The sequence below is a fragment of the Pagrus major genome, chromosome 6 (assembly GCF_040436345.1).
Source record: "Pagrus major chromosome 6, Pma_NU_1.0".
In the NCBI taxonomy this organism is placed as follows: Eukaryota; Metazoa; Chordata; class Actinopteri; order Spariformes; family Sparidae; genus Pagrus; species Pagrus major.
Window position 1 is genome coordinate 13,305,658 of NC_133220.1, and position 27,651 is coordinate 13,333,308.

At 40.5% G+C, this 27,651-nt stretch overlaps 2 protein-coding genes across 2 annotated transcripts in view; both read left to right on the forward strand.

Moving 5' to 3' along the window:
- LOC140998609 (A-type voltage-gated potassium channel KCND3-like) overlaps positions 1-766 on the forward strand; it is an 84,196-nt gene extending 83,430 nt beyond the window's left edge. The window contains exon 6 of the mRNA XM_073468942.1: positions 529-766. Coding sequence (XP_073325043.1) covers positions 529-766 — 238 coding nt within the window. The remainder of the gene's footprint in view (positions 1-528) is intronic.
- Positions 767-11,292: 10,526 nt separating this feature from the next.
- Positions 11,293-27,230, forward strand: inka2 (inka box actin regulator 2). The gene is made up of 2 exons (XM_073468470.1): positions 11,293-11,560; positions 23,966-27,230. Exons 1-2 carry the CDS (start codon positions 11,495-11,497, stop codon positions 25,217-25,219), a joined length of 1,320 nt encoding a protein of 439 aa, XP_073324571.1. The 5' UTR covers positions 11,293-11,494; the 3' UTR covers positions 25,220-27,230.
- Positions 27,231-27,651: the final 421 nt, after the last annotated feature.

Genomic DNA, 27,651 nt, shown 5'->3' on the forward strand with positions numbered 1-27,651 from the left:
CACTCAGATGCAGGAATCTCAAAACGTCCGCAAAACTGAAACAATGTGCAGCTAAATACAATTACAGGTAGAGTAAGAAAAATATGTCTTAAGTAATTTGTATGAACTGACCCTTTAAACTGTTTTTTTTTTAAAAAGGTGTGTAATATCCAAAATAGTCACCAGAGGGGGCTGTTGCACATTATCATCTGTTAATATTTTGTCTGTCTCTGTCTCGATTTTTCAAATTAAATTAGATTTATTATCAAATACAGTGGTTCTCAAACTTTTTCATGTCAAGGACCCCTAAACTGACACAAATTAGACCCCATGTCATAAGATTTAGCTTTTTTATTATTGTTATTTGTAATCAACTCAAATTGTATGTTTTCATGGAATATACTTGTTGACAGTATTATCTCAAACATTAGTGTTTACCTGCATGTATTACTGACAGTACATGTATTGTGGGTAGATGTACAGTATACAGTGATACATAGTCTCTCTCTCTCTCTCTCTCTCTCTCTCTCTCTGTATTTCTCTCTGCAGTCGTTCCAACCTCAACCTGAAAACTGACAACAGCGGCAGGATCAACTGCAAAGGCGGCCGGATCACCACAGCGATCATCAGCCTCCCAACGCCCCCGGCTCTGACCCCCGATGGCGACGGCCTCCACGGGCCCCCGCAGAGGAGGCCGCCACCTCCCCCGAGTCACCCGCCAACTCCGAGCATCCAGACCACAGCGAGCTCAGCTGGCACCAACATCGTCAAAGTCTCTGCTCTGTGACTCTCTGGCTGACGGATGTGACTCAGCCCAGCAGGAGGAAAGAAAGGAGGAAGAAGAAGAATAGGAAGAGGAAGGAGGAGGCAAAGCAGGTTACACTACCTTTATGGACGCACCGTGCCCCATTCCCACAGGGTCAACAGGAAGAGCGCTGTTCTCCAGAGGAGTCACAGATGGTGAGGAGACATTACGGAGGTAGAGGACTGTAGATATGTGAACCGAGAATCACGCACTCGTCATGTCGTGTACGCACTGTAGATACGGACAGAATCGCTGCATTTCTAATAGTTTCTAACAGCAGTACAGATGTTTTACAGCAAGTACTGTGAAAAAAGATTGAAAGACTTTGTGCAATTAGCATATCAGTACATCAGCAGACGCTGTCGACATACCACAAATTCACAGTAAGTTTAAAGTGAGTCCACAGTGAAAAGGATATTTTGTTGACTTTAAATGTGTTTGAAGACAGAAGAAGAAAACGTGTTGACTGTGTTTACTTGAACCTGATTGTTCTTGTTTGTGTTACGTGTTGTTTGTCTTAAGTATTTTGAAAGAAAAAAATAACAACTGGAAACAGTTTTAGTTTTCTTCACGGCATCATTTGAAATGTCACGACACCCGATGCTGGTAATATTGTGTCACTGAAAAGTGAGTTTGATGTGTGTGAGAGTGAAAACTGTGTTTTTGGATTTGTTTTTTGTTTTATCTATTCATCGTGTTAAAGACTCAAACCAAACTCTGCTTTCTAGTTGCTTTATGTTTAATTTCTGACTGGAGGTTGACCTAACACCGTCTTCATATCATTAGAGGTCATATTGAGGTGACACAAAGCAGTAATTCATCAAAAACCTTGAGCTGACCTCTCTGCTGAAGACACTGATTTTTTAAAAGGCGTCATAAAAATTTTTAATTTTGGAAAAAGGCAGCGTACTTTCCTCAAACACCTGGGCACTGCAGTTTCTAGGAAACGTTACTCAAACAGGAGTAAAATAGTGCATTTTTGTTTGGGACTATTTTGAGCTGTGGATGAATACACATTTAGGAATAAGCTATATCAGGCAGTACATGTCAGTATCTTGTCCCTCAGAGGGGCTCTGTTGAACATCTGTGTTGTGGTCGAAGCCGGTCGTTAAGTTTATGTTAGCGGCTCCATTTCTAAACTAATGTTAGCTACTGTTGCTCTCCGTTAGCAGAGCGGAGAGGGGCACTGAGACGAGGCACTCGATAATATGCATAAAGTCACATACTTTGGACTTTTGCAGAAAACCCGACCCGATTCCTTCACAAAGAAATCCACAGTCCAGCTGTATAAAAAGGTGGCCAATAAAAAGGTGATTAATACATGTAAATTGCTACAAATGGTGACATAGAGCCCCTTTAAAACATTTAAATACATACACAATGTTTTCTATATTAGGACGTGATCCTGTTTATATAAATGTGGTAAGTGATTTTTGTCCTGTTGAATAAATAAAAGCTGATGCTGCCTCCGCTCACTGAGTGTTGTAGGCTGAGAAGGAAAATAATACAAGTGGGCATTTTAGCCCACTGTCATATCAAACAACCACAGAGAAACAATACAGAAATGGGGACAATTCATGTTCAATCCAGCTTTTTCAAACAAAAAAGCTGCGTTAAAACCTGATTATTTTTGGTTTTCTAAAGGAGAGAAAGAGGATGAAATATGCAACAATTCTCTCTTTGTCTTTTTTTCTTCTAAACAAAGCGGAAAGCAAATGTCCATATTGGTTGCCTTCAGTTCTACCATTTTGTGTCTTGAGTTACCGTCAATGTAGTGTTGTAGTCAAGACCGCATCAACCGAGACCAAGACTTTTAGAGGTCGAGTCCGAGACAAGACCAAGACCATACATATCAAAGGAAAATCATAACAAAACATCAAAATGTGAGTTTTCTTTTTTTTTAGCTGGGGGAAATCTTTACACCACCAATGGGTCCTTTTTCACTCTTATCAGTAAGGCATCGACAAAAAGCCTATCAGCGGTGGTCTTGACCGGTCTCGTTCATAAAACCAGAGTCCGCCCAGTCCGAGACCGAGACAAGACCGAGTAAAAATGCCCTCGATTCCAAGACAAGACCAAGAACCTCAAAAAATGGTCTTGAGACGGTCTCGAGACCAAGACCGATCACGAGTACTACAACACTACGTCAATGAAAAGAAGATTTTTTTTCCCACAGCCGACTACAGGTGGAATTGTAAGTAAAAAAGATTACAAAAGCAAAACACAAACACAATCTCAAGGTTCTCTTACTACCTCTTCCAGAGTTTTCAACCATGTCACGCAGTCTCTTATCAGTGGATTGGATTTCACTCCGTTGCAGAGGTGGCAAACGTTAAAGTAGAATTACCTCTGAAGGTAGAATTACTGATTTAATGTCTTTACTCAAGTAAAAGTATAAAAGTACCGGCTCTGAAATGTACTCAAAATATAAAAGTCAAAAGTGTTCCTCACATCTCCCGACCATATAAGTGCAAAGCTAACTGAACATGACGTCATTTTGTTATAACTCAAAGAGGAAGTGTCCTGCTTCTCAGAATTTGCTCCTTCGGTGGCTCCCTCTGTCTGCCTCCATCTTATTAAACATATAAATATAAAATAATTGATAATTCCCCTCAAATGCAGTACAGTAACGACCCTGTGTGGGCTGTACAGATATTTTTGTTAAAATGTGAGAGTGAAAGTTAAAAGAGGTCAGAAAAATAAATACTCAAGTAAAGTACAGATACCTAAAAAATCTACTTGAGTACAGAAACAAAGTATTTGTACTTCGTTACAGTTCAGTTGTCATGGAGACGGCTCTGTTGACATGCATAAAATGTGGTTTAAGTTACAACAACAACTCAGCTGATGAAGACCATGTGAGGTGGTTGAAATTTCAACAATCATTAAAATCTCGACTAAATAATCTCAAACATGGTCACCAGATGGCAGCAAAGAAGCATTCTGACACTGAAATAAAATAACTGAAGTGAATTTAAAATGACTGGTCTGGTTTACGGCCTTACAGCTGCATTAATATATGATTTATGTTCCTACCGGCTGCACATTGTTGCTCATTTAAAGCTGATAGACGCCTGGTGTTTGAAATAGTTTGTGACTTCTTGCCAAGTGTGTTATGGTTTATCTGTATGAAATAATGTGTTTTTTTGTCTTTTTGGTTGTTTTCTTTTTTGCTAAAGTGGAAGCTATGGTTCAACTTCATGTGTTTTTCGATCATGAAGGACCAAGTGAAACTGTTTTTTATGGTATCGGTATACTTTGTGTTGCATTTCTGTATTACGTCATGTTCTTTATGCTGCTATATAAAAAAATGACGAACCCTTTAGATAATTTTTCTTCTCACTGTTAATGCTGAAAATAACGAGCGTCCGCTCAGTCGTGGTGTTCATAACTTGGACCTTGGTTACCACTGATGCAGTATCTACACATTAGGGCTTTTTGCAGTATCATAGATCACCATCATGCTTCAACGACAGAAAGCACTTCTCTCACTCCGGTGTGACTACTGTCATTAAATGATGGACTTGACTTTAAAAGGCATTGTGAGGGTCACTTTTTTAAAAGTCTTGGCATTGCTGTTTGTGTTGTTTCTTATCTTTTTATCCTTTTGAACGGAGCTTTTCTGTCTGTTTGCTGTGTTTACAGTATTCTGTCAGTTTATTTGTTATAACAACTATGAAGTGTCAGATGAAAATTAAAATCTGCCACAACAAACGAGTGTCGTCTTTCTTGAACATGGAAATATTTGCGTGAAAATATACATTTAGCTTTTTGTTATTTTTTGGTTTCTGTCATGTTTTTTATGATTTAACACATTTCAATCCTGAGTGTTTTAGTGCGGATTTGCAAATTAGCTGGTGAGGTAACACTGCAGCACATACACTGATGTTGTTAAATGTCATTGTTGATTAATGTCCCCTATAAATGAACAAACAACAATTACTATCTGGGTGAAAAAGCAGCTTTAAAATATACACGTAGAATTCAATGTACTTAAGAAGAGAACAGTATCCATGTCATTTATATGCAGTTTTTCACATTTAAAAAAAAAAACACTGGATGTTTTTTTGTCCTCTCTGGATGTTTACTGCTGCAGTTTGCAGTTTGTTTCACTTTAGGACTTTCCATTTTTTAATATTTAATAAAATTATGTATTTCAGTGTGAGTCTCTGCATTCTGTGCATGATCATTTTTGCTGACCTCAATTCTGCCCTTTGTGTTTACATACCATTTTTGTTGACAGAGCCCCAGAGTCATTTTATTTATTGTTTTTGTTTTGCGTGGTTTATTTTATTTATGTTTTAGTTTTGCAGGATATTTTATTTTTTGTTTCATATTCCAATTTGAATTCCTGAATATTTCTAAAATTTTCTGAATTACAAATTCCTTGCTTTTTTTTCCACCTGACAGAATGACCTACCCAATATTTAACAGTAGAAATGGTGTACTTGCATTGTTGAGCTATTATACTATTATTATTATATAAGAGGCACAAAGTGGTCTTAAAATTACATTACATTTTTAGATTACATTGTTTATTGCACATTATGAACTTAACTACACGTGTGTACATTACTCAATTGTATATTATGCTGCCATCTAGCAGCATAATATGCAATTCATTTTATTAAAGATGTACTTAATCAAACATGTAGTTTAATAGGAAAGTTCATCGAACTCTAGTGTGTCTGTAAACTGCAATAGGCTGGATGAAGTGGTATTTTTTTTAACCTACATACATTTTTTACTTTGGTATCATTCATCACATTGTGACTGAACACTATGTTAAGAGTTACATAAAACTTTCACAGGGAGTTATAGGCTGTAAAATGAGAATTCAGAGTGACATTAAAAAAAAAATTCATAGTGTATAATATTTCTCCCTTTGCTAGTACAGGTTAATATTATCAAATAACTTTACTTTGACTTGCCACTCAGAACAAAATCCTTACTTTTTATTATCTCCAGCATGAAACAATATACAAATTATAGCCACAAAATGAGGCAATGTGAAATGACTGCTCCTGTAACACCGAGCGTACCAAAAGAAATCGACAGACAACTAAACAAAACCAAGAAACATCTAAACGCTGTCGTGTAATATGATGCACAGAGTCAAAGGGAAGTTATGTGTCTGACACACCTCTTAAACACCGCTTTCATGTATTTATTAACCAGGTGTTTCACAGTCAGGTCACACCCGGCCACAAGAGTGACTCTGACGACCTTTCACAGCTCATCACCCATCATTAGTGGTTGTCTGGACGATGTCATCACGCAGATGGACTGGATGACTCGAAACAGGCGATGACTAACTCATAAAAACCCACGCCTCCAACTGCTTCAAAGATTTGCTTCGTTCTTGGAGAAATTATCAAGCACATATGCTGCATGTTCAAGATGTATTTATTATCATCTTAGCGACACAAAGTTGTTTAACAAAACGTAGTTTGTAGTCCCTGTATTCTCATGTTATAACAAAAATGATGTACATAGATTAAAAATGAATAAATGGTAAATACTCTATTACAAGTAAAAGTCCTACAATCGAACTTCAGTTACTTCAGTAAAATATATGTTTAATCAGAAAATGTGATTTAAGTATAAAATGTAAAAGTATTCATGCAGAAAAATGTCCTCTGTGACTGTTTTACTACAATATATTATATCATCAGATTATTATTACTCCATCCATGTATAAAAAAAACAGGATTTTGCTGTTGAAGCTGATTGATGTGAAGCTCATTTTAACTATTATATATATATTTTAATACCAACACTATTTAAACTACAACTTAGGTAACTAGTAACTAAAGCTGTCAAATAAAAGTAATGGAGTGAAACGTACAAATTTTTCCTGTCAAAATGTAGTAGATTACAGGAAGAAGGTAGCATTTTTTTTAAAAAAAGCTCAAGTACTGAACTTGAGCAGATGCATAGATCTCCAGGATGCTTGGACCTGTGGCTACACATCCTGGCCATCAGATGGCAGCATACGAACATCTTTTATTAGACAAACACTACTGAAAAGGGACATACTGTAAAGAAGTCTTGTTTATACCCAAGGTCAATAAATATTGGACTTATCAAATTGTGCCTCATGTGTCCTCTACAGTAAGTACAGCACAAAACATGTAGTTACTGTTAAGCTTCTAGCAACAGGTAATGTAACATGTTTTATACTTTATTTTTTTGCATTAATGACGTCAGTACTGGCTTCATAACCCCCAGTTCATTATGTTTAACAGCTGTAGGTAAAATAGTGACAAAGAAGAAGAGCAAAAACATGTGAAAATGTGTCTTTAATACATTTCTGCCAGAGTTTGGATGACGTAGGTGGATTATATTTAGTGTAATAAAGTCTTCAAAGCATTTTCCTCCATAAATCTTCCTTCCTTCTTTCCATCTAATCGTGGCTCAATAATGTATTATCTATGATCGGATTGGAAGTTTTTCCTCACTCAAATCGAGGGTCTAAGGAGGATGTCGCTCACCGTACAGATTGATTCATACAGAAACTTTTTGCTGCTATTTTTCTTACACATACATAGTAGATTCTTATATTTTTATTGTTTATTTTAATGTTAGTAAATGTCTGCTACGTTTACGCATATTATCCCTAACCCATTGCCACCTTATAAGGAATCTAATCTGTTTGACTGATGATGTGATACTGAGTAATAAAGTGAAAACTCAAGGTTCCTCATATTTCTTTCTGTTACCTTGTGTGAAGTAACAGTTGCTGGTTCATGTAGCACGATAATGTAAAGACATGATGTGGTTTTATTAATAGTTTGGGAACGATGCTACTACATTAGCCGGCACCATCACAGCTCCTGCTCTTGTTTCGTTTAAATATAAAACATGAAAGAATGTCTTCTCATCCAATTACTCTCATTACTACAGTAAAGAGAAGTGACATAACACAGTGAGGTAACTACTCTCACATGTACAGTAAGACCATTAATAGACCTGATGTATTATTTAGACCAGCTTGAAAAAGGGGTTGTGAAGTCACGATTACCGCTCACTTCACTCTGATTGACTGCGGCTGGTGAAATCACACATCACGTTCGTGTGCTCACGAATGAAAGTATGTTACATTAAATCTTCAACTTTAACCGGAGAGGAAATCATCTCATATCAGAAATTGCAGCTTCTGTGTTGCATATTTATTGCAACAGGACATTTAGATGCACGACGGCTGGCGGCGGAGAACAATTGTTCTTTAGTTTTCTAACCCAGTGTATCATTTGTGACAATAAGCTGTTGGCAAAGCGACTGAACTGATGTATAGAAAAAAGAGTTTTCTCTCTATTCTTGGACGCATAATGAGTTTATTCATTGTTTCCCCAAACCTCTGGCTCATAACAAAAAGAAGTGATGCACATTATTGTCAGAGCGGAACAAGAATCAGATCTGCACATTTCAGCTTCACCGTTTAGGTTTAATCTCTTATGTTATTTTGCACAGACAGTAGAGATCTGTAGCAGTTTCAACCATAACACTGGCTGTGTGTGTGTTGGAAGTCATAATATCACACAGAGTTTCACTGCAAGGACAATTGAAAGTGGTCATTCTGGCCTGGACACAAAAAACCAGAGGCATAACCAAACAAGTCATAACTCTGAGTGAGTCACATAAAGGATGATAATACTTTCTGTCTGCAGCGATGTATAGTTGGACAGTTGCCGCCGCTGCTGCATGTGTTTCAGTGCTGAGTGAATCTGAGGAGACACTTCCTCCCAGCTGTCAGCATGGACACATACTGGATCAGGAAGTGGACACATGCATGGAGAAGCAGCTGCAGGTCGAGGTCACGTTTGGGATAAAACCGCTCCAAATCCTGAAGCAGCCGGCTGAACGTTAAACAGACCCCTCGTTTCATCATCATCGCCTCAGCGTTGACTGATAAAGATGTAGACGGTCATACAGTATGGGTTGATTCAGACCTAGACATATATGATGTACATTAATGACTGCAAACAATAGCCTACATTTGACATTTAGCTTGGAGCCCTGATGAAACACACTCGACACAATTTCTGTCTACATGATGTGACATAGAGCATCCAGTCATCTTCTTTTTCTTTAACACACTTGGCATGTTTTTGTCTGTTTTGAGAGAAGTTGTGCATGAATTTCTGACTGTGTTCAACTTTATGTTATTGGTGGGAGGATTCGTCAACTTTAAACCATTTCTAAAACAAATTACAATAGTTTTAGTCATTAATTGGTTAAAAAAAAACACAAATTGTTGGTCCCAGCTTGTCAAAAATTACAATTTGTTGCTTTTCCTTTCATAGTTGATTGAATATTTTGAGGTATTGGACTTTTTGATTCATCAAGACATCATTCTGGGCTCTGATAATTGTGATGAGCTTTTTCTTCATCACTTTCTGACTGAATTTCAATCAGCAAGTCAATCAAAGATGTAAATTTACTCGATTAATTCAGTTATTGACTTTGCTTAGTGACCTGAATAGTTGAATAGTTTGGTCCCCATTGTGTATAATTGTGTTCACCACACAACCTACAACCCTCTGCAGCCCACACAAAGGATATTTCCATTTTTGTGTACCTTTGTGTTTTGCATTAGAAAGCTGTCATCTTTTACAGCATGATCGAGTGTTACATTACAACATCCCCAGAATCAGCACAACTTCAGCTGAAGTACATGTCACCCAATAAAAACTTCTGTTCACTACGATAGGAAAGGAACGAATGTAGAATTTTTACTTATTTAAAGCAACAATATATAGAAATTGGCATTGTGTGTGATTTGGCGCCCCCCTCAGCTTCTGAGTGCAACACCACTGTCGTAAAATACAAATCCCAGGTCTGTAACAGTTTGTCAGACAAAACTCATTACAGCATAACAATGTTATGTGTTAAAAACTTGAATCTTGAAGTAAACATGTATGTAACACTGATCCGACCCTCCCAATGAAGTTACATAGTACAGAAACAAGTGATGGGGGGGCAGAGGGGCTGACACAGAGACACCATTCACCCTATTACAAGACACTGTACCATCAAAACAATGTTGAAGCTGTTACTTTAAGATAAAGAAGTTACATAATGTTGCTTTAACTAAATAAATTAGAGAAAATTGACACAAAGAGGCTCTACTAGGATTTAAATGCAAACGTGGGAATGATCCCTTATTGTATCTGAAAAGATATTCTCCTTAACATCATTAATAAAACAGACAGAGTCAACATGACACTGAACACACAGAAACAGCTATATATCTGCTCTGAACAGAGCATAAAGCTCTTTTATCATTTCAGCTCGTTGAGGATTTATAACAGAATGAAACACGCGAGTCAGTCAAAGCTCTTCCTCAAAGTGAAGTTCTGCTGAGATGATTTATTCATTTTTCCCTCTTTCATTGCTTTCGGGATCAGAGTTAGATCTACTTCCATCTGGGCTGCATCAGCAACATCAGGCCTGATATTAAAACTTCCAGATGACAGAAGCAGGTCAGAGGACATCAAGTTTCCTGTCAGGAAGACTTAGCAGACAATATTTATAGTTTTTCGTGTGATGCATTTTACACATAAGCTCGCTCCCTCATCCATTTTCTGCACTATAGAGCAAAGACAGAAGTGCATTTTCCTTGATGTAAACCTTGTAGTTGTTTTGATTATCGCAGTAGTTTCCCCTGAATTGTCTTCCTTCCTTTTCCTTTCAGCAACACAATCATTTCAAGCTGAAGCAGACCTCATTTTATCTTCAGGTCGTAGTGGATGTTTAATATTCTGCATGTGCAACCTTTTAGAGATGTCAAATCCATATTATAAGACAGGGAGTGATAAACAACTTCCAGATTGTTGTCCCTGCATATGCACCTCTTCCTTCCCCTTGCTAATAAAGTATTGTATCCGGGTCATGCAACAAAAGCCTTGCGGGCTCAGGTGTTTCCTCTCTGGTGGCCAGGAAACTGTCCTTATAGCTCTTTTCATGACACATATGGTTTCTTTTTAGACACATCCTCCTGAAAGCTTCCTCCTCTGGTCCAACAGTGGCCATGTTGCAGAATCTGTCCTGCTAGACATGTTTACTTTTATTATGCATGCCCAAACTATCTGATCCTTCAGCCCTGATTTCAAATATCTCCAGATGTTTCAGTCTTTCTCTTCATATCTCTGTGAAATGACTACAAGATGCTCTATTCGTCCATAATAAATGACGGATGGACGTTTTATCCCGGTTTGAATGAGATTTGGTACGTCCTCAGACGCTCACTCATTGGAGGAAATTGGATGGGCAACGTAAGCGCTCCTCTTGAATGGGAAAACAGCAGAGAGAGAGAGAAAAAACCGGGCTGAGCACACACAGGCTGACAGCAGCCGAGCAGACACACACACACACAGACACGGACACAGTCTGTTGATGCAGCTACAAGAAGGACCTCATTATCATTTTTTTTCTTTGGAGTAAAAACACATTTCCGTCATCAGGAGTTGTTTTTTTGAAATCACAGGATCCGCGTCATTACGAGCCGTGCGCGCATTCCTCAACAGGATTTTGCGCATCTCCAATGGCAGATTGTTTTCTGCTCTCCACGGGAGCGTTGTTGTAAATTTTTTTTTTTTTTTTCCTCGCCCAGCAGAAAGCGTCTGGGAGTCATGCTCGAGCGGCGACTGAAGAAGCGCTTCATCTGAAATTCTCGTGTTTCCAAAAAAAAAAAAAAAAGAAAAAGAAATGGAACCACAGAAACCAGAATCCAAAAACATGGATGCGTGTCTGAGGCGACTGAAGCAAGAACTGGTATGTTGTGTTTGCGTCCACACACCACTTCTACTGTTGCAGCACTGAATGATGTTGTTCTACTTTAATTACTGTGCAAAATTTAAAATAATTTCTAATATTTATTTCCAGATATTCAAAATAACATCAGATGTTCCTTCGCATGTTATGTTTCCTGACTGATCTCTACGTCAAATTCTAGTTTTTAGCTTCAGTTGGGGGTTAATGTGTATTTGTTATTAATCTGTGTAGGCTTAAAGCTTTGAGCACACCAGAGGCATGTGTACATATCCTCCTCCTCTCTGTCCACACATCTGGGACAGATGTTGTAAGCCTAATGAGCTCAAGACAGTTTCTTCCTCTTCTCCTTTGGAAGACTGTTCTGAGTTCCCAAAATAAATGTTCACGGTATTTTGATGTGTCGCAGTAAATGTATTGCTGTGTTGCAACAGAGCTGAAACGATTCGTCAACAGAAAATTATTCAGCGACTGCTCTGATTTACTTTTGAGGCAGAAATGCAAATAATCTGCTGATTCCTGCTCTTTACATGTGAGGATTTGCTGATTTTCTCTGTTTTATATGAATCTAAACTGATTATATATGAGTTTGGGGCAGTTGGTCAAACAGAACTAGACATGGGAAGATGTCACATGAGACATTTTATAGTCAAAATTAATTAAACGAGAAGATAATCATCAATTTAATCAATAAAGCAGTTGCAGCCCTACAACAGGGGGCAGCTGTGAGGTCTTGCTTTCAAAGGGGAGTGAGTGAAATTGGCAGTCACAGGGAGTTGCAGCCCCTAAATATGCCCTAAATGAATTTGTCTCAGTCTCTCTTATCTACTGTGTTTGTGTCCTCTTCTCTAATAAGCAAATGTGTTTGATGGTGGCGAATGTAGAGCTCTCGCTCTTAGCCCCATCTTTGAAATGTAAAAACAAAATGTGTAAGCTGCACCCGCACACCCAAATCATTTGGCAGTGATACACCATGAGACCCATTTTCAAAAGGAGCCTTAACTGGCACAGATTTCAATTGGAATCATCTTCAAAGCAGACACAGATTTCTTTTTTCTCTTTATCCAGCCACTGGCCCACAGAAAAGCCTCGCATGGCTGCGTGTTTTGCAACACGATCTGCTCTGTGACTCCTTGATTCGCTCCTCCAAATTAGCCACACGTCTGTGAAGTGGCACTTGAGATTTCAGGGGAGCAGACGCCGACTGCCAGGAGGACATGTTGTGTTATAGCTGCCACATCTCAGTTTGGTAACATAATAGAAAAAAGTATCGTGCCATGCCGGGGATCAAACAGGCATCGCACATGGTCCTGTGCAGTCCCCCCTCTGCACAGGACCATGTGGGATGCAATCTGTTGTTCAGAAAACAAGTGGCGTCCATGCCAAGGTTGTCACTTTTCTTTCCACTGTGACTGCTTTTCATCCACTGCTCACTGGAGAGTGGTTAAACCCGCTCCATCTGCAGCACGCAGATCACAAACATCTAACAGCCGACTTACACCTGCCGCACACAGTCCAGTAGTTCTTCAGTAACACGTGTGACCATGCTTCAAAGACTGTGATGTAGTTTTAAAAGGGCCGTGCCACTTTTTTTTTTTTTAAGTCAGTTTATAACAATTACTTTCAGGAATCCATTATGTTCCGTTAATCTCTGTATTGTTATCCTGTTGTGTAATCCATCACACTGAATTTGGGCTGCCCCAGACTAAAGACAATTAGTTCAAACCATTAGTTGACTAGTTGTCACATGTTTATAATATTAATTCAATTACTTAATTATATATTTTCTGGGGAATGGACTAAGTGAGCTGTTAACGACAATGCTAACAGCAGAAGTGATAAAGTAAAGCTTGTGAATGTGTCCAACAACCAGCAAGGTTTTTCACACACTATAACATCACACAAGTCTGGCTGCCAAAAACATGGGAATAAATAACTTCCAGCTCCACGAAAATTTATACTCACAGACTTATCAACAAAATGGAAGATGCATATTTAAAAATAAACTTGTTCCTCCGCCACTTCACGCCTAACTGTCCCCACTCGAACATGTGTTTTTCGTCCCTGGAGTCAAAGTACTGGTCACGCTAAATCTCCCTGGTAACATGTGATATATTACCTGTTGTCAAACTGGCTTTTATAAACACCATCACACCTCTCGGTTAGCAGCAACTGAGCTAACTAACTACAGTTAGCAGCGGTTAGTGACATCCATGTTACAAGAGAAAAGGTCCGTATTGCAACCATCCACGTGACACTTGCAGTGTCATTTCACTTTATTAATCAGTGTGACACGCTTTATGTTTTTTATTTGGAGGGGTTGTTATTTTGCCCTAACCTTGCCTTAATCAGTAGCGGGTGACGTATTCATCCAGCTGATCTCATTTCCACTTCCACAAAAGAATCGAATCAGTTGAAAGACACGAACAGCTGTGTCAATCTCATCTACTCTTGTCATCTTTTTATAGCCATTTTTCTGTTTCCATTTGTCCAGCTGTTTGCAAGAACACAATGTCCTTATTCTTTAACCCACCCTCAAATGGCAAGCCGTCAATGGGCAGCAGACCTCTCTGAAACAGTAGTTACATGGTCTGGAGCCAAGCTAAGTTCAAGAGTCTGCTAATTGATTACTGTGTGTAAATGGATGGACAGTAATGACCTAAAACTGTATAGCTAACACGCATTTGAAAGCAACGTTGTAAAGCATACACGATTCCTATCTATATAGTTTGGTTTGCAGTGTCTGTTGCATTATAGAAATGTGAGCATGGCACCAAAGCCTGTGTAAGAATCAAGTAAATTACAACTGTGAACTCCGTGGTGGACACCCTGTAACCCAACACACTGTCAGCTCTAAAAGAAGACGAGTGTCATGCGAAAGTGTGAACACTGTGTCAGGGGTCGGGGGGGTCAGTCTGTGTGGGGTAGTGTCAGGTCACGCATGAACACTCGACCCTTCACCCGACAAGCTCTGGGGCTATTAGTCCTCACTGCCGAGCACATCCAACACATCAGAGACGCTTAAACTCAAGTAAGGAACGTCTCTCAACAGTTTGTCAACAGGCTTTTAGCCTCCATTTGTTCCTTTAAAAAGCTGTCCATATAAATCCTGAGGATAAAATGGTAACAATGAAATATTTTTAAGTTCTGGCATGACTCATTTTTCATACAAGAGACAAAAGACTCGTGAATAAAACCAACATAAGCCCTTCCTGCCTGCTTAGAGCCGAAGATCCAACCGCTGACATGTCTTTGAGTCATCCCATCTGAACGAAGGGTTCGCACCTGCAGGAACACCAACATTTCAGACACTAAAGCACAAGTCAAACCTTTTGATGCCGTCACTCCTGAAGCTGATTTCATATGCATCATAGTCCTTCATCCCTTTCGCACCTGAGGCACATTTTCAAACATAACTGTCACGTTGGAATCCAACACCAAAGCCAGCAAGTATGAGATCATGAAATCTGAGAAAAACTCGCACAAGTGCCAAACTTATAGTCTATTCTTGATCGTGTGCCTCAGAGTTGTTCTTTGTTACCTTTAGGGTGTGGGATCAGAAAACTGTACACAACACAAAGCATTGTAGTGGTTTGGCTTTAAGCTCGTTTGTTTGGTGCCTCCCTCATGGCTCCTGTTCTCCAACCGTCCCTTCCTTCCCCTCGGCTAAAATTGGCCCAGCTCTCAGGGGCAGCTGCGGGGGTTTTGCATGGGTGATTATTGTGTTTGAGATGGAGCCACTAACCTTTTACAAAAGCCTGTTTATCATTATGGGTCCACGCACATAACCTGAGACATTTAGGATTTATTGTTTCAAGAGACAGTTGCTAATTATACTGCTGCTGTAACCACACGTGACCCTGCTGGTCCAAGATCGAGTCAAGTCTCTGCTTTCATCTGAAGCAAAATATGTGCATTATTTCTCATGGGTGCTGCTCTCACTGAGGTTTAGGTCAATATTGTGCTCTCTTATGTTGTTGGGTCCTTAAAATTACATTTTTTCTTCCATTATTGGCTGGTCTAGGGCCAAAAGAAATTGGATTTTTTGAAATATGGAAGATGTGTTGTATGGGGCATTAAAGCAGCAATCATAGATTTTTTTTGGCCCCATGAGGGCAGCGAAACAAACTGTAACCAGAACATTGACAAATTATCATGCCAGTGGTGAACATATGATCATACAGATGCCTATTTACACACCCAGACAGTTTATTAACATTAACAGTGACTTGGAGTCATAGTTCTGGACAATGCTCGCTCTACTTTTAGCTCAGTTTTTGGTCTCCACCACCTCCTGAGAGAAATATCTAGCTGTTCAGCTGCTAAATGCTCCACTGTGTTCACCAGCTAGTCGCTAACTTTTTCTGTCTGCTGTCCGGTGCTGATCAGTGGGTTTATCAGAACACTGACACTGAACTGACACAGTAACATTGCAGGTTGTAAAACCAAAACAATGAGCTGAAAGACGCTAAAACGGTTGTTAGAACTGAGGGAGACTGCAGCCAATTCTCTGTAGACTCACTACTACAAGCAACCCATTTCTATCCACTGTTAATATAAAAAAATATTAATGAGTGTAGCTTTAAAGTCTTTGAAGGCCCATTTACTGAATTCAGTGAGCTTCCAAGTGCTCATAATGCTGAACAAAAATCAAACCACTCATCATGAAAGCTTACCGCAATCCCATGCATTTTCATCAGGAAATGCTGCTCCACTTTTAAACTGCTTTTGAAGCTAGACTAAGACACGAGGGAGGATCTGGAGATGCTGCAAAATTAACGTCACTCTTGATGTTACAACTGTGGGCTGGAGAATTGGCCTTGCACTTTCACTGCCCACACACAAGGTGCTGACGTCAACTGCTGAGCTATCAAGCATCTATCTGACGATCATCACGTACAGTGAAAGTCTTCTCGAAATACCATCTGCAAGAAGATGAGTACACAGTCCCTAATCATCCTGTGTCTCCCACAGCAGCATTGTTTCTGTGATTTGTGTGTTTTTGTGAGCGTAAATGAGCCTCTAGCAGGAAACAAGCTATTAAACCAACTCCCATCTCTGAAATGCCATGAGGGGATGTTATCTGGCGGCAGGTCAAAGAAGAAGTGATAACTCTGGTTTAATCTGATTCTGTTGTAAAGGGAAAGTTCACTAAGTTCTCCATTCCCATTTACATCTTGCTGATAGTTTAGTTTTTATTTGCAAATCGTTGAAGATAGCTGTCTCTCACATTTCTGCTGCTATCACAATTGCAATGGAAGTGGATGCAGTGTCCTTTGTGCTCACAGCACTGGAGTTGAGGTTACATTTTAAAAATGCATGAGCGCCGTTTATTTCCAGAAAGAAACGTCTAACAACCCACTGCTCTGGATAAACCACAGGACTCACTGTGAGGATTTAACATCTTCCAAAAATAACGACAAACTGCGTCAGTTCTTGCCTTTGAAAATGAACCATGCTGAATGAGCGTTCTTGGATTTGATGCCACTTTTGGCAAATTGATTGTCAGTTACAAATTGCTGTTTCTAAAATGACTCATATTACCTTTTTTTTTAGCCCTAACGCTCATGGTTTGGTTAGATTTAGGCATTGATAATGAATCAAGATGCTTAGCCCCAGTACGTTGAGAAAATAATACCAAGTTAATGTTCGGAAAAGATTACAACTTTGGTTGAATTAACTACATTGTGGGGACACAATTATGGATCATGGTCATGGTTAAATGAAATGTTGACTCTTAGGATAAAACAAGATGGGAATAGCAGCCTCCTGTGTCCAAGCCTGACATTTTTAGCATTTAAGTACGACAGGGGCTATAATTTTCCTTGATCATACTGGATGGAGGCCGAATTCTGAGAGACAAATATCCCAAAATCTGGTGGAAAAAAACCCAAAATATCAGGCTAGATGATACAAACATAGGTGAGAATTTGAACAATGGCCTTACTTGATTTTTATTGGCCAGCAGGCAGCAACGCCACTGGTTTCAAAGTCTGATCGTATGTAAACTTATGAGAAAATGTCCTTTCTTCTAACTTGCTTTATCAAACTGTTTCCTAATGAGTTTATGGTCTCAATCGCTAGTTTCAAATCCAGGCGACCGCGCGCCATTATGTTATGGCCATTGATCTGCTGCCCAGTAAGTTTTTTATCATTATATTTAACAACAACATCGTGAACATCTTTTTTTTAGCTGTTCCAAAAAACTAAAGGATATTTTGCTCCCTTTTCATCATAGTTCATGTTAGCTCGCCATAAAGGTGGAACATGCATGTTGCTCAAAGCACAAGTTGACGTCATGAATCAATAAGCTTAATGTCATCTTGGACCTTTCCCACAGACACTTTATTGATGATTGGATCTTCAAGCGCCTAAAATGTATTTGATAATGTGAACTGTGAACATTTATTTTCCTCACTTAGAGTAAAAAAGTGGTGGTGTGCTCAGGCAACACTAAACCTAGGCTTCTGGCTCCAAAAAAACAAGATGGCAGTGGGCATAATGCCGAACTGAAAGCTGCAAAATGGTAGTCAACGAACAAATGGGTGACATCACGTTGGGTTTACACTTGAAAACAACCCTTTAAAGTCCTACGTTATGTGAAGTCTTGTTGTAGAGTAACACATTCGGCACATTCAATGTTACAAGTCAAAAATTTGGGTAAAAAAATGTGCATTCCGACACTTAACGGCAGATTTGTCATGACATCATGTGACCATGTTCTCCTGCTGAACATTGGTACCACTTTTTTCCTGAACATGACCCCGAGGACATTCGGACCAAACAGAGTCACCATATAACATCTCGTCAAAGAGGCATTCATTGCCCCGTGCACAGTAATTTATTTCTTTCAGCGAGCGCTCCACAGCTTTATTGCCCTCTTGATCATGACCTCGGGGCTGTCCACAGCGGTCTGTGGCGTGTCCAGCAGCTCACTCACAGAGACCCTCTCTGTATCCCCCCGGACAGAGACCCCATTCCTGTCCTTGACCCGCACAGCCCACCCATTCATTTTTAATTAGGGGGTGGAGGTGGAGGGAGGGTGGAGTACACTAAAGCTGCTGCTGCTGGCCAGCTTCTTCTAAACAGGAAGACCTTTTGGGTCTGATAACCTTGGCCTCACTGTTTCCTCCCCCCCTCCAGCCAATAACAAATAAACAACAACAGTGAATGGCCTGGATTTTATAGCCAGAACAGAGCGGCGGTTTGTTTTCGATCCCTCGTTTTTGTGTTTACTTCTCACCTGATAATCCACTGAATGTATGTCAGTGAGCTCACATATACATGCTTTAGAAAAACGGAGACCTCATTCAAGCGAGGCATGTCCGGACATGTGTGAGCTCAGTGTGTTTGCACAGTGAATTCATTTTTCCCTCCATAACTGAAGGAGGTAATATCGAGGCTGCAGTGAAGGCAGAGAGCTGGAACCTTAACAGACAGCACAGGAGGAGCATTGATTTATTCATATACTTTGTGGTATTTAATTCACAATATGCATGTATATTGAATGGTGTCTGGACGCATCTTCACAGTAGACGGAGCTTGACGTGAAACAATCACCAATGAATTGATTTTTCTTTTTTTTTAAATGGCCAGAACTTTTTAATAAGCCTCCATTCAACATTAATTCAAGACTGCCAGCTATTGTTCTTAAACTTTGAAGCATTCAGCCCTTAATTGGCAATTATGTCTGGTTGGCTGGCATCACTGCAGCCAAAGAAGAGGAAGAAGAAGAAGAAGTAGCGGGGGGATGAAGGGGGGAGAATCTGGACAGCGCCTGTTTGTCCTTCTTTCATTCATTCAACAGATTTTCACTTGGCTTGCTTTTTTATGGCGATCTTTTTATAGGAATACACGCTTGATGGATTAAATGGCTGAAATAGTTTGGAGGCTTTATAGTTCAAAAAGAAGATTTAACTAAACTTCACAAGACTCGGTTAATGATGCCAGTGTTTCTGGGCAGTACAGCAATTCCCTCAAGCCCCAATTCCATCCCCAGTTTTCTTATTAAATTAGATTAGACATTTTTTATTCCTCATCTCCATTTTTTTTCCCCCGGGTAAGACCTTAAGGTGCTTGCGTAGGTTTTGTCAGGTCCTCACTGTCTTTGTCCTAACAAGGCCCCTGAGCTGATTCACACATTGTAAAAAAAAAAAAAAGTGAGACATCTAAGGATGAACAACATCTGTTTTTAAACAAGAAACCGCCGCGGGACATTATTGTAAAGCCTCTTTTAGCATCTTGAGCAGACGTCAGAATGAAGGTTGAAGAGGCTGACATATTTAGGCCACAAAGTTCAGCCTTGAAATGGCAGAGGTGGAGAGCCTGGAGTTAGTTGGCATGGTAAAGGTGGAATAATGGGGGTTAGTTTACTACTGTTCCTTTTGTTTGTTCCCCGGGGCACAATATGAATAATTAATGTTACCTTAGAATAGAAATGCCAGCAAACAACTCAGTGTTTTTTAAATAACCAGTGGGAACGCCTGCGTTTTGGGAACAACAACGAAGTTGCATGTGAGTGTTAAATTAGGGTGTTTTTGGTGAGCATGTGCAAACAGGTGCGGCCCTTTCAGACTGCATGAGAATGGACTGCTTAGGAGATAATATTTCAGATTTAATACATTTAAGTGGTCCAGATTTCACCGGCAGCTCAGAGTGCGGTAATCCCTCAGATGATCCCAGCATAAACTTCGCCGAAGCCACATGTCTGCCTCTGAAGATGTAACAGCAATACACGTCATCTTGTCTTCAGACTTGTTGACTTTTGATGTGGAGGAAAGTAAACCATAATTATGAGCCCTTTCCCAGCCTCTCCTGGGACGCAGGGAATTACAGCTAATGAAGTCAGCCATATGTGGAAGGCACAGAGACAAGAGACAACCTCATTGTGCTAATTACACGTACCTTCGCTGCCTAATTTAGCGAGCCAACGGGAAGCTCAGAGGCTTTTGTTCCCAGCATGTGCATTGATAGGCTTATTATGTGATCTTGGAGGCTATTCACGCCCCGGTGCACCTACTCAGCCATATGTTAGTGATGAAGTGTTTTAACCCAGAGGTTGAATGTTAATGGTGCAGGGGTATTGGATAAGTGTCAAGGTACAGAACATGTGAAGTGGCCAATTAGTCGTGAAACAGAAAATGAATAAACAACAACTCTGGTGATCAGAGTCAAGTCTTTTATCAAAGAGGAATGCCAAAGATTCTCTGATATTCTCTAAATTAAATATTTCCTGCTTTTCTGTTGTATATTGTAAATAGAATATCTTTTGTTTTTATTGATTTCACCTTCATTTAACCAGGAAAGTCCTGTTGAGATTAAGACCACCAGCAGCATAAAAACACATAGTTACTCACAGAGAACATAAAAGGACACAAAAAACATTAAACAAATATAGGGATATGCACATTTTAAAAACATTTGAAAGTTTCTAGGAGACAGCTGCATAATTAGAAAATTAGAAACATTGATATTATAGAGAGTCTGCCTCTAGTTTTAGTTTTTAAATCATTTAGTGAGATTAAGTCTTTTATTTCATACTGCTGGTCAGACAACAAAAAAAGCAATCTGCAGATGTCACCTTGGATTCTGAGAAATGGTGATTAGACTTGCAAATTTTGGTAAAATATTAAGATATAGTACACAAAAATGTGAGTATTTACTGAGGAACGAGTGAGGAACAATCTGATAGTCATGAATCCTTCATGAGTAGTTACTGAATAACTCTGATTCAGGGAATATATAGTAGATAATTTTGAGTTACCAGACTTCCCCTTTATGATTATTAAAAAAGGGTAGGTAATGGTCAGGTAATCATGAGGTAACGATGGACGACGTAGTAATTACTTAGTATGATGTATCGCTTTACTTGAGGGGGCACAAAATAGTAACTAACGAATAATTGGAGTAATTAAGGAGTCGTTTTCTTTCTTCATGAATTGTCCGGGATTACCTGAGAATCTGAGTACCGTACTGTAAAGTATTAACCAATTTTGTTTTTTGGATTAAATAACTAATTAAGAAAATAATAACATGGAAGAATAATCTAATTATTTAAAAAAATATTTGTCAGTTGTGGCGTTAGTGCCACTGTTCCACAGCCATGCTAGACCTCTGTGAGTTTATACTAGAGCTGCAACTATCACTATAAGATTAAATCGACAACTATTTTGATAATAGATTAATTTGTTTAGGTCTTTTTTTGTCAAATATTTATATTTTTTGGTTTCTTTACTCCTCTGACAGTAAACTGAATATTTTTGGGTTGTGGACACAGCAAGTGAGATGAGGAAATCATCTTAAACTTTGGGAAACGCTGATTGACATTTTTCGAAAAATCGAAAAAGTAATCAACAGATTAATCAACAGCAAGAATAATAGTTAGTTGCATCCCGAGGTTTTTACATAAGCACAGTGGTACTTTGAGCTAAATGCTAACATCAGCGTAGCACTAAACACAAAATATTTGCCTTTCTCATGGCTGTAATTTCATTTTTAATCTAAATGTAGCCTATGAACTTTTGTTATCTGTGACATTTGTCTATTTTCCCAGTAAACCCACATCCTGCAGCATTCACGTCTCTCACGGTGCTTATAGGCTGCTTTGTTTATGATGCTATACTGTCAGTTGTTCTACGCGTCTACTTTTCTCACCCCGGGGTTCAACACAATCACTGCTCCCTCAAGATTAAGTATCACAGCCTGGTGATGTTACACCTACAACCCCCCTCCTTCTCCCATCTATAACCCCCCTCATGTGCTCTTATGGTGTCATCCATAATTAAATCCATCAACAGTTTTCCCTTCGACATCTAAACATATGGCGAGGGATCCCTCCTCTCCCCCTCCTCTCTTTCCATCCCTGCTCATCCGGCTGGCTCTCACCATCCCTCCTGCCCGCTGTGTCCCCTCTCGCTCTTCTCATTGTCAGTCCGTTTCCGCCTGAGTGACCCCACCCCCCCATATCACCCGCCGTTTGGGGCTTATAGTCTAGACGGGCAGCGCTGATTGGCTGTCACACCCAGCGGTGTCCCCCCATTGGAGAGTGATACATATAGGGGCTGTCGCACTGATCCGTTTGAAAGGTGAGAGACGGTGACAGGCTGGCAGAGGTGCAGACTAACAACAACAGAGTGACAGACAGGGATATCTATACCTCCTGCTTTGTGACAGACATTTATAGAAGGTAAGGTGTCGGTCTTGATTACTAGACATGCATAATAGTAGTTTGATAGAATGAAATGTGAGGCTATTTCGTTTGAAAGTGCCGAAAGTAGAGGCCTGTTTTATGTGCAATAAACTGCATTTATGTTGGTTGACAGTTATCTATGTTGTTGTGGTTTAACCGACAGATCCTGACAGACAGCTTGGTTTAAAGAGATATGAATTGTCTGTCAGGTTTATCTGCTGTAGAGCACTGTAGGTGTGCTTTAGAGGTTTCTATCCAACATTTTCCCACACACCGTGGCACGTTTTTCAAAATTCCTGGCATGCCTTCTTTCGTCCTCCAACGGATTTATGTTTCTTTAAAAAGAAGGAGGGCTCTCTAGCAGGTTTACTCATCAATCAGTCGTTACCTTTGCCAGCGGGAGCGCGTTCTTAGACGAAGATAAACCGGCTGTTGTATTAACAGAGTGATTCAAAGTCTGGCGTGAAATGATTCAGGCCTACAAGTCAAGACACAGGTCACGATGCTGCCTATGGGCTTTCTGTCTGCCTTCAGGAGAAGACGGTTAGTCCAGGTCACATGACACAGGCTCTTATACAGATGAGAGCAGAATGAGAGAAGAGGAGGAGGAGGAGGAGGATAAAAGCTGAGTGTATGATTACTTTTGCACAGAGGGAAGTAAGAGTGAAGACAAAGAGCTCGGAGGACGGGGCAAATATGGAATAAAGTAAATGGACGGATGCAAAAAAGAAAAACGGAGACACAAAGAGTAGAAGAGAAAGAAATGGTAAGCCAGTCTGTTTTACAGCTGTCATGGGTTGGATCTTGTCTCGTACGCAGGCCATATGGGACCCTGGTCTGTCATCCAAAACTACGTCACATGACCCATAATTAAACAAGGTGCGCAGCCTGAAAACAAACAAGAGTCTCATCAACACAGACGCGAAAAGCAGGACTATTACTGTGATTTTTTATTCACTAATACATGTATTCAATGCCTTTGATCCTGCCAGTTGATGGTGTGTAATTGGATTTGTGCTGGTGCTGAGATAAATGATGAACACGATGGGGGGTGGAGAGGAAATCAGTCTTTGATGGATGAGATGGGTCCTGCGGGAGGCTGAGGAGTCAAATGATTGAATTGATGACCTCTACAAGGTCTTAAGCTGTTAAGCTGAACTGGACATTAGAGTTTTGTCTCTCATCATCATCTCTTAATTGCTCTCTCTGTCTCCCTGCAGGTGTCTATGAAAGAAGCCGGAGATGGCCTCCACGCTCAGATGAATTCTATGATGGGAGCCCTCCAGGAACTCAAGCTCCTTCAGGTCCAGACAGCGCTAGACAACCTTGACATTTCAGGTCGACCCATTAACCGAGGAATCCCAAATCCTGCTCCGCCAGCTCCTCCTCAAGCATCAGCTACAGCGGCTTTGACCTACAGCAAGAATCAAGGGTCCTGCCTGAGTCATACCATGCCAGAAGAGCCCGGCCAGAGTCCGATGCAAAGTCCAAGGCCGTCTCTGGAGAGCAGAAACACCTACAGTCGAGATGAGAGGAGCTCGTCTCGAAACAGAAGCAGCCTGGGAACCTCGTCGTCCTCTGCATCCAGCCTTGAGAGTGAGAGCGAGACAAGCGAAAGAAGCGCAAGAAGTGAGAATGACCTGGAGTCTATACCCAAGAGGTGGTCTGGATACGCCGCCCCGCAGGTGGATTTCTACGGACCGATGGTGGGAAACCCTCCACCGGAGCCCTACCCTCAGCCACAGGCTCCTCGTCGTGCTCAGGTGGTAGACCTGCCTGGGATCCTGTACAGCCTCTCCAGAGAGGGCCCTTCATTGGACAGCGACTACTCCCAGGACAGCACAGATGATGGCAGCGACTGGACTTCTTCGCTCATGAGCCGCAGCCGCAACCGCCAGCCTTTAGTGCTGGGTGACAACGTTTTTGCCGACCTCGTGGGTAACTGGCTGGACCTCCCTGAGGTGGAGAGGGAAGATGTTGAAGAAGAGGAGAGAAGGAAGAGGATGGAGGAGAGGATAGCTGATGGAGGGGCGGACAGACCGGACACCCCAGCTCACCCTCTACGCCTCAGCCGCTCGCAGGAGATCTGCAGGAAGTTCTCGTTAACCACAAACATCTTCAAGAAGTTCCTGCGCAGCGTCCGGCCCGACAGAGACAAGCTGCTCAAGGAGAGACCCGGCTGGATGGCTCCTGAGATAACAGAGGGCGACCTCTTCAAGAGGCCCAAGAAACTGGCTCCTAAAAGTTCAAAAGGCAGCTTCTACTTGCCGTTCTGGGCAAACGGACAGCAGGGCAAAGGCAGGCCATGTCCACATCTAGCTGAAGCAGAAAGGAACCACCAACACCACCAACACCACTTCCCCCAGGTCCACCAGCAGCCATTTGGTGGGATTTATTTAGACAGGAGACAGCCAGAGACTGGTCTGGAAAAAATGCAGCCCTTGTTTGATTACAACACAGCTGTGTGGGTCTGACAGCGAGGCCAACAGACTGCCAGTGATGCCAGACTGTGTGAGTGAGTGACAGGTGCTGGGGGGATTGTGGCTGTGCTGGAGGGGAATGAATGAATGGCTGACTGACTGAAAAAGAGGCCTGGATACAGTTATCTTCCAAAAATGAACCAATGAACTTCACACTCACAACCAGATTATCAGGGCAACAGTTTGTCTGACAATCCTAAAGCCTAAACCTCTTTTGCTTGTGTGTGTCTGGTTGTGTCGGTGTGTGCTGGAGAGCGTCTGAGAGAAACATTATGCTGCAAGTTTTGTATTATTCAAATTTGTTCTTACGCGTGCGTGCATGTATGAAAGGGTTATCTGGATGTCTTGAAAGACGGTACATTGAAATGGACATGTTTCTCAGAATGTCACCATCATCACAGATCTTTATAAAAAAACATCCACAGACTTTTTCATCTCTTAGCTTCATGACTTGCTCTCACATATCTCACTTCTTTGCATCTATGAACAGAAACACCAACTGTTGGATTGCGAGGTTACTCTTTTTATAAGTGATGCTACAAAACAGCTGTTACTGAACGCACTGCCACTGAAACACAGTCTTAAGCTTCTTTTCGTTTCCAACAGGCCTTGTCGCCTTGGAAACTCAGGTTTAACTGAACCCGTCAGTCTCATTCACCTTGCTCAGGGAATGAATATAACGCAGGAGTAAACTATGAGACACTGCCGCATTTAAATGGGTTTCAAATACAGTTAAGGGAAGTCTTGCCTCATCTTTTCTTGCCTAGAAAGACATTACAGCAATACAGTGCACGACCAGTTCAAGGACTGCACGTTAAACTTTGAGATTTGCCCCTTGTTTTCTGTTAGAAACACTAATTTTTCTTCTCTGCCGTGTAGATATGGCGCATGTTGAGTCAGCTGTCTGTTCGCCTGGGTTGTTAGGCGGAGAGAGGAGGGGGTGAAGATGGCACAGCCAGTATACTGACTGAATGACTGACTGCCATCTGGTACCCGGTCGTTATCTAAAGCTTGTTCGCGACAGCCTCGGAGAAGATGCAAAACGGGCTCGTTTAATCCCAAAGCGTTGTGGATGATCTGATTTATGACGATGGTGTTACATACTGTATATACACACTCTCTCACACACACACACACACACACACAGGTGAATACACTACAGGGCTGATGAGATGGTTGAGAGTGGAGGTAAAGCAGATCGAGGTAAATGTACAGAACATTGTACATATATTTCTCATCAATCGAACAGCAGCAATAACAAACATTAACTGTAATATCCCATCGCATGGTTTTCATTCTTCTGCACAGATAAATATGTCAAAGTAATATTACAGTTCTTACCATAATATGTAAACAACACTACCACTCTTGTATTTAAACTACAGACTGATGAGCTCGTCTTTGACCTACAGCATCTATTCTCTTGTATCATAATAAACTGCTTCAGTGTTCTTCATTTCACACAGCATCGTAACAGTAAACAGGTAGATTCACATAAATATCCCTCAGGATTACAGACGATACTGCCCGCTCTGACTTAAAACACTTCTTTTGTATAGAGGACCACTGTTATGCAAGGACAATCTGATGCTCTAACTTCTTATTGTTACGAAAATAAACTGTTGATTTCACTCAGTTTTTAAAAGGGATCCCAGACCAATCAATTCAGCCAGCAGGGATTAGGCCTGAGGTCTTTTGAGTGTCTTGGCCAGTCGATCCATATGGTGTTGTCTCAGTATTCAGGTCAATACATACCGCACGTTCAGAGGGTCCAACACACACACACACACACAGACACACAGTTTCTGAGATGTCATATCACACAGTATGTGTATGTAAATGTAACATTTATTTGCTCCTATTTACAGTTGTCTAAGTGTAATTTTTCAGCACTGTTGTTGATATTTTTCATCAGGGTTCTGCGAACCTTCAGTAGTGATTCTGTGTCATGTGCACTGTAAAACTGTCACTGACTCTTTGTAAATTAAATCTGTTTTCAGAAAGAGATGTTGCTCTGTGTCTTGACTTGAGTTTTACTCATCAAATGATGAATGTGTTAACTCATTTCTACAGTGTGGAACACTTGTCAGCTGTTCTAGTGTGGGGAGGAAACCTTTCTGCAAGCATGAGACAAACGACATCCTGATGAATATGGCTGAAATAAAGATCACAATATTAATACGTTTGTTTCTCTACATCAATCCAAATACTGATATTGTTGGATTTAATTAAAATTAGCTTGGAATAAAGGCTGCAATTGTGAAAGGAGCTATGATTTAAGTGGCAATGTTTTTCATTTTCACTGAAAAAATATATAAAAATGGTGATAATGTGATTTTTGCTGGAGGTCTGTACCAAACAAGCACGTTCGATGTAGTCTGGAGGATATGATTTGTATTCACAGCATCTCTGTAGCCCCAAAATGC

Coding starts and splice junctions, on each gene's coding strand:
- inka2 (XM_073468470.1), top strand. CDS start 11,495: ATGGAACCACAGAAACCAGAATCCAAAAACATGGATGCGTGTCTGAGG. Junction 11,561..23,965: donor GGCGACTGAAGCAAGAACTG/GTATGTTGTGTT, acceptor GTCTCCCTGCAG/GTGTCTATGAAAGAAGCCGG.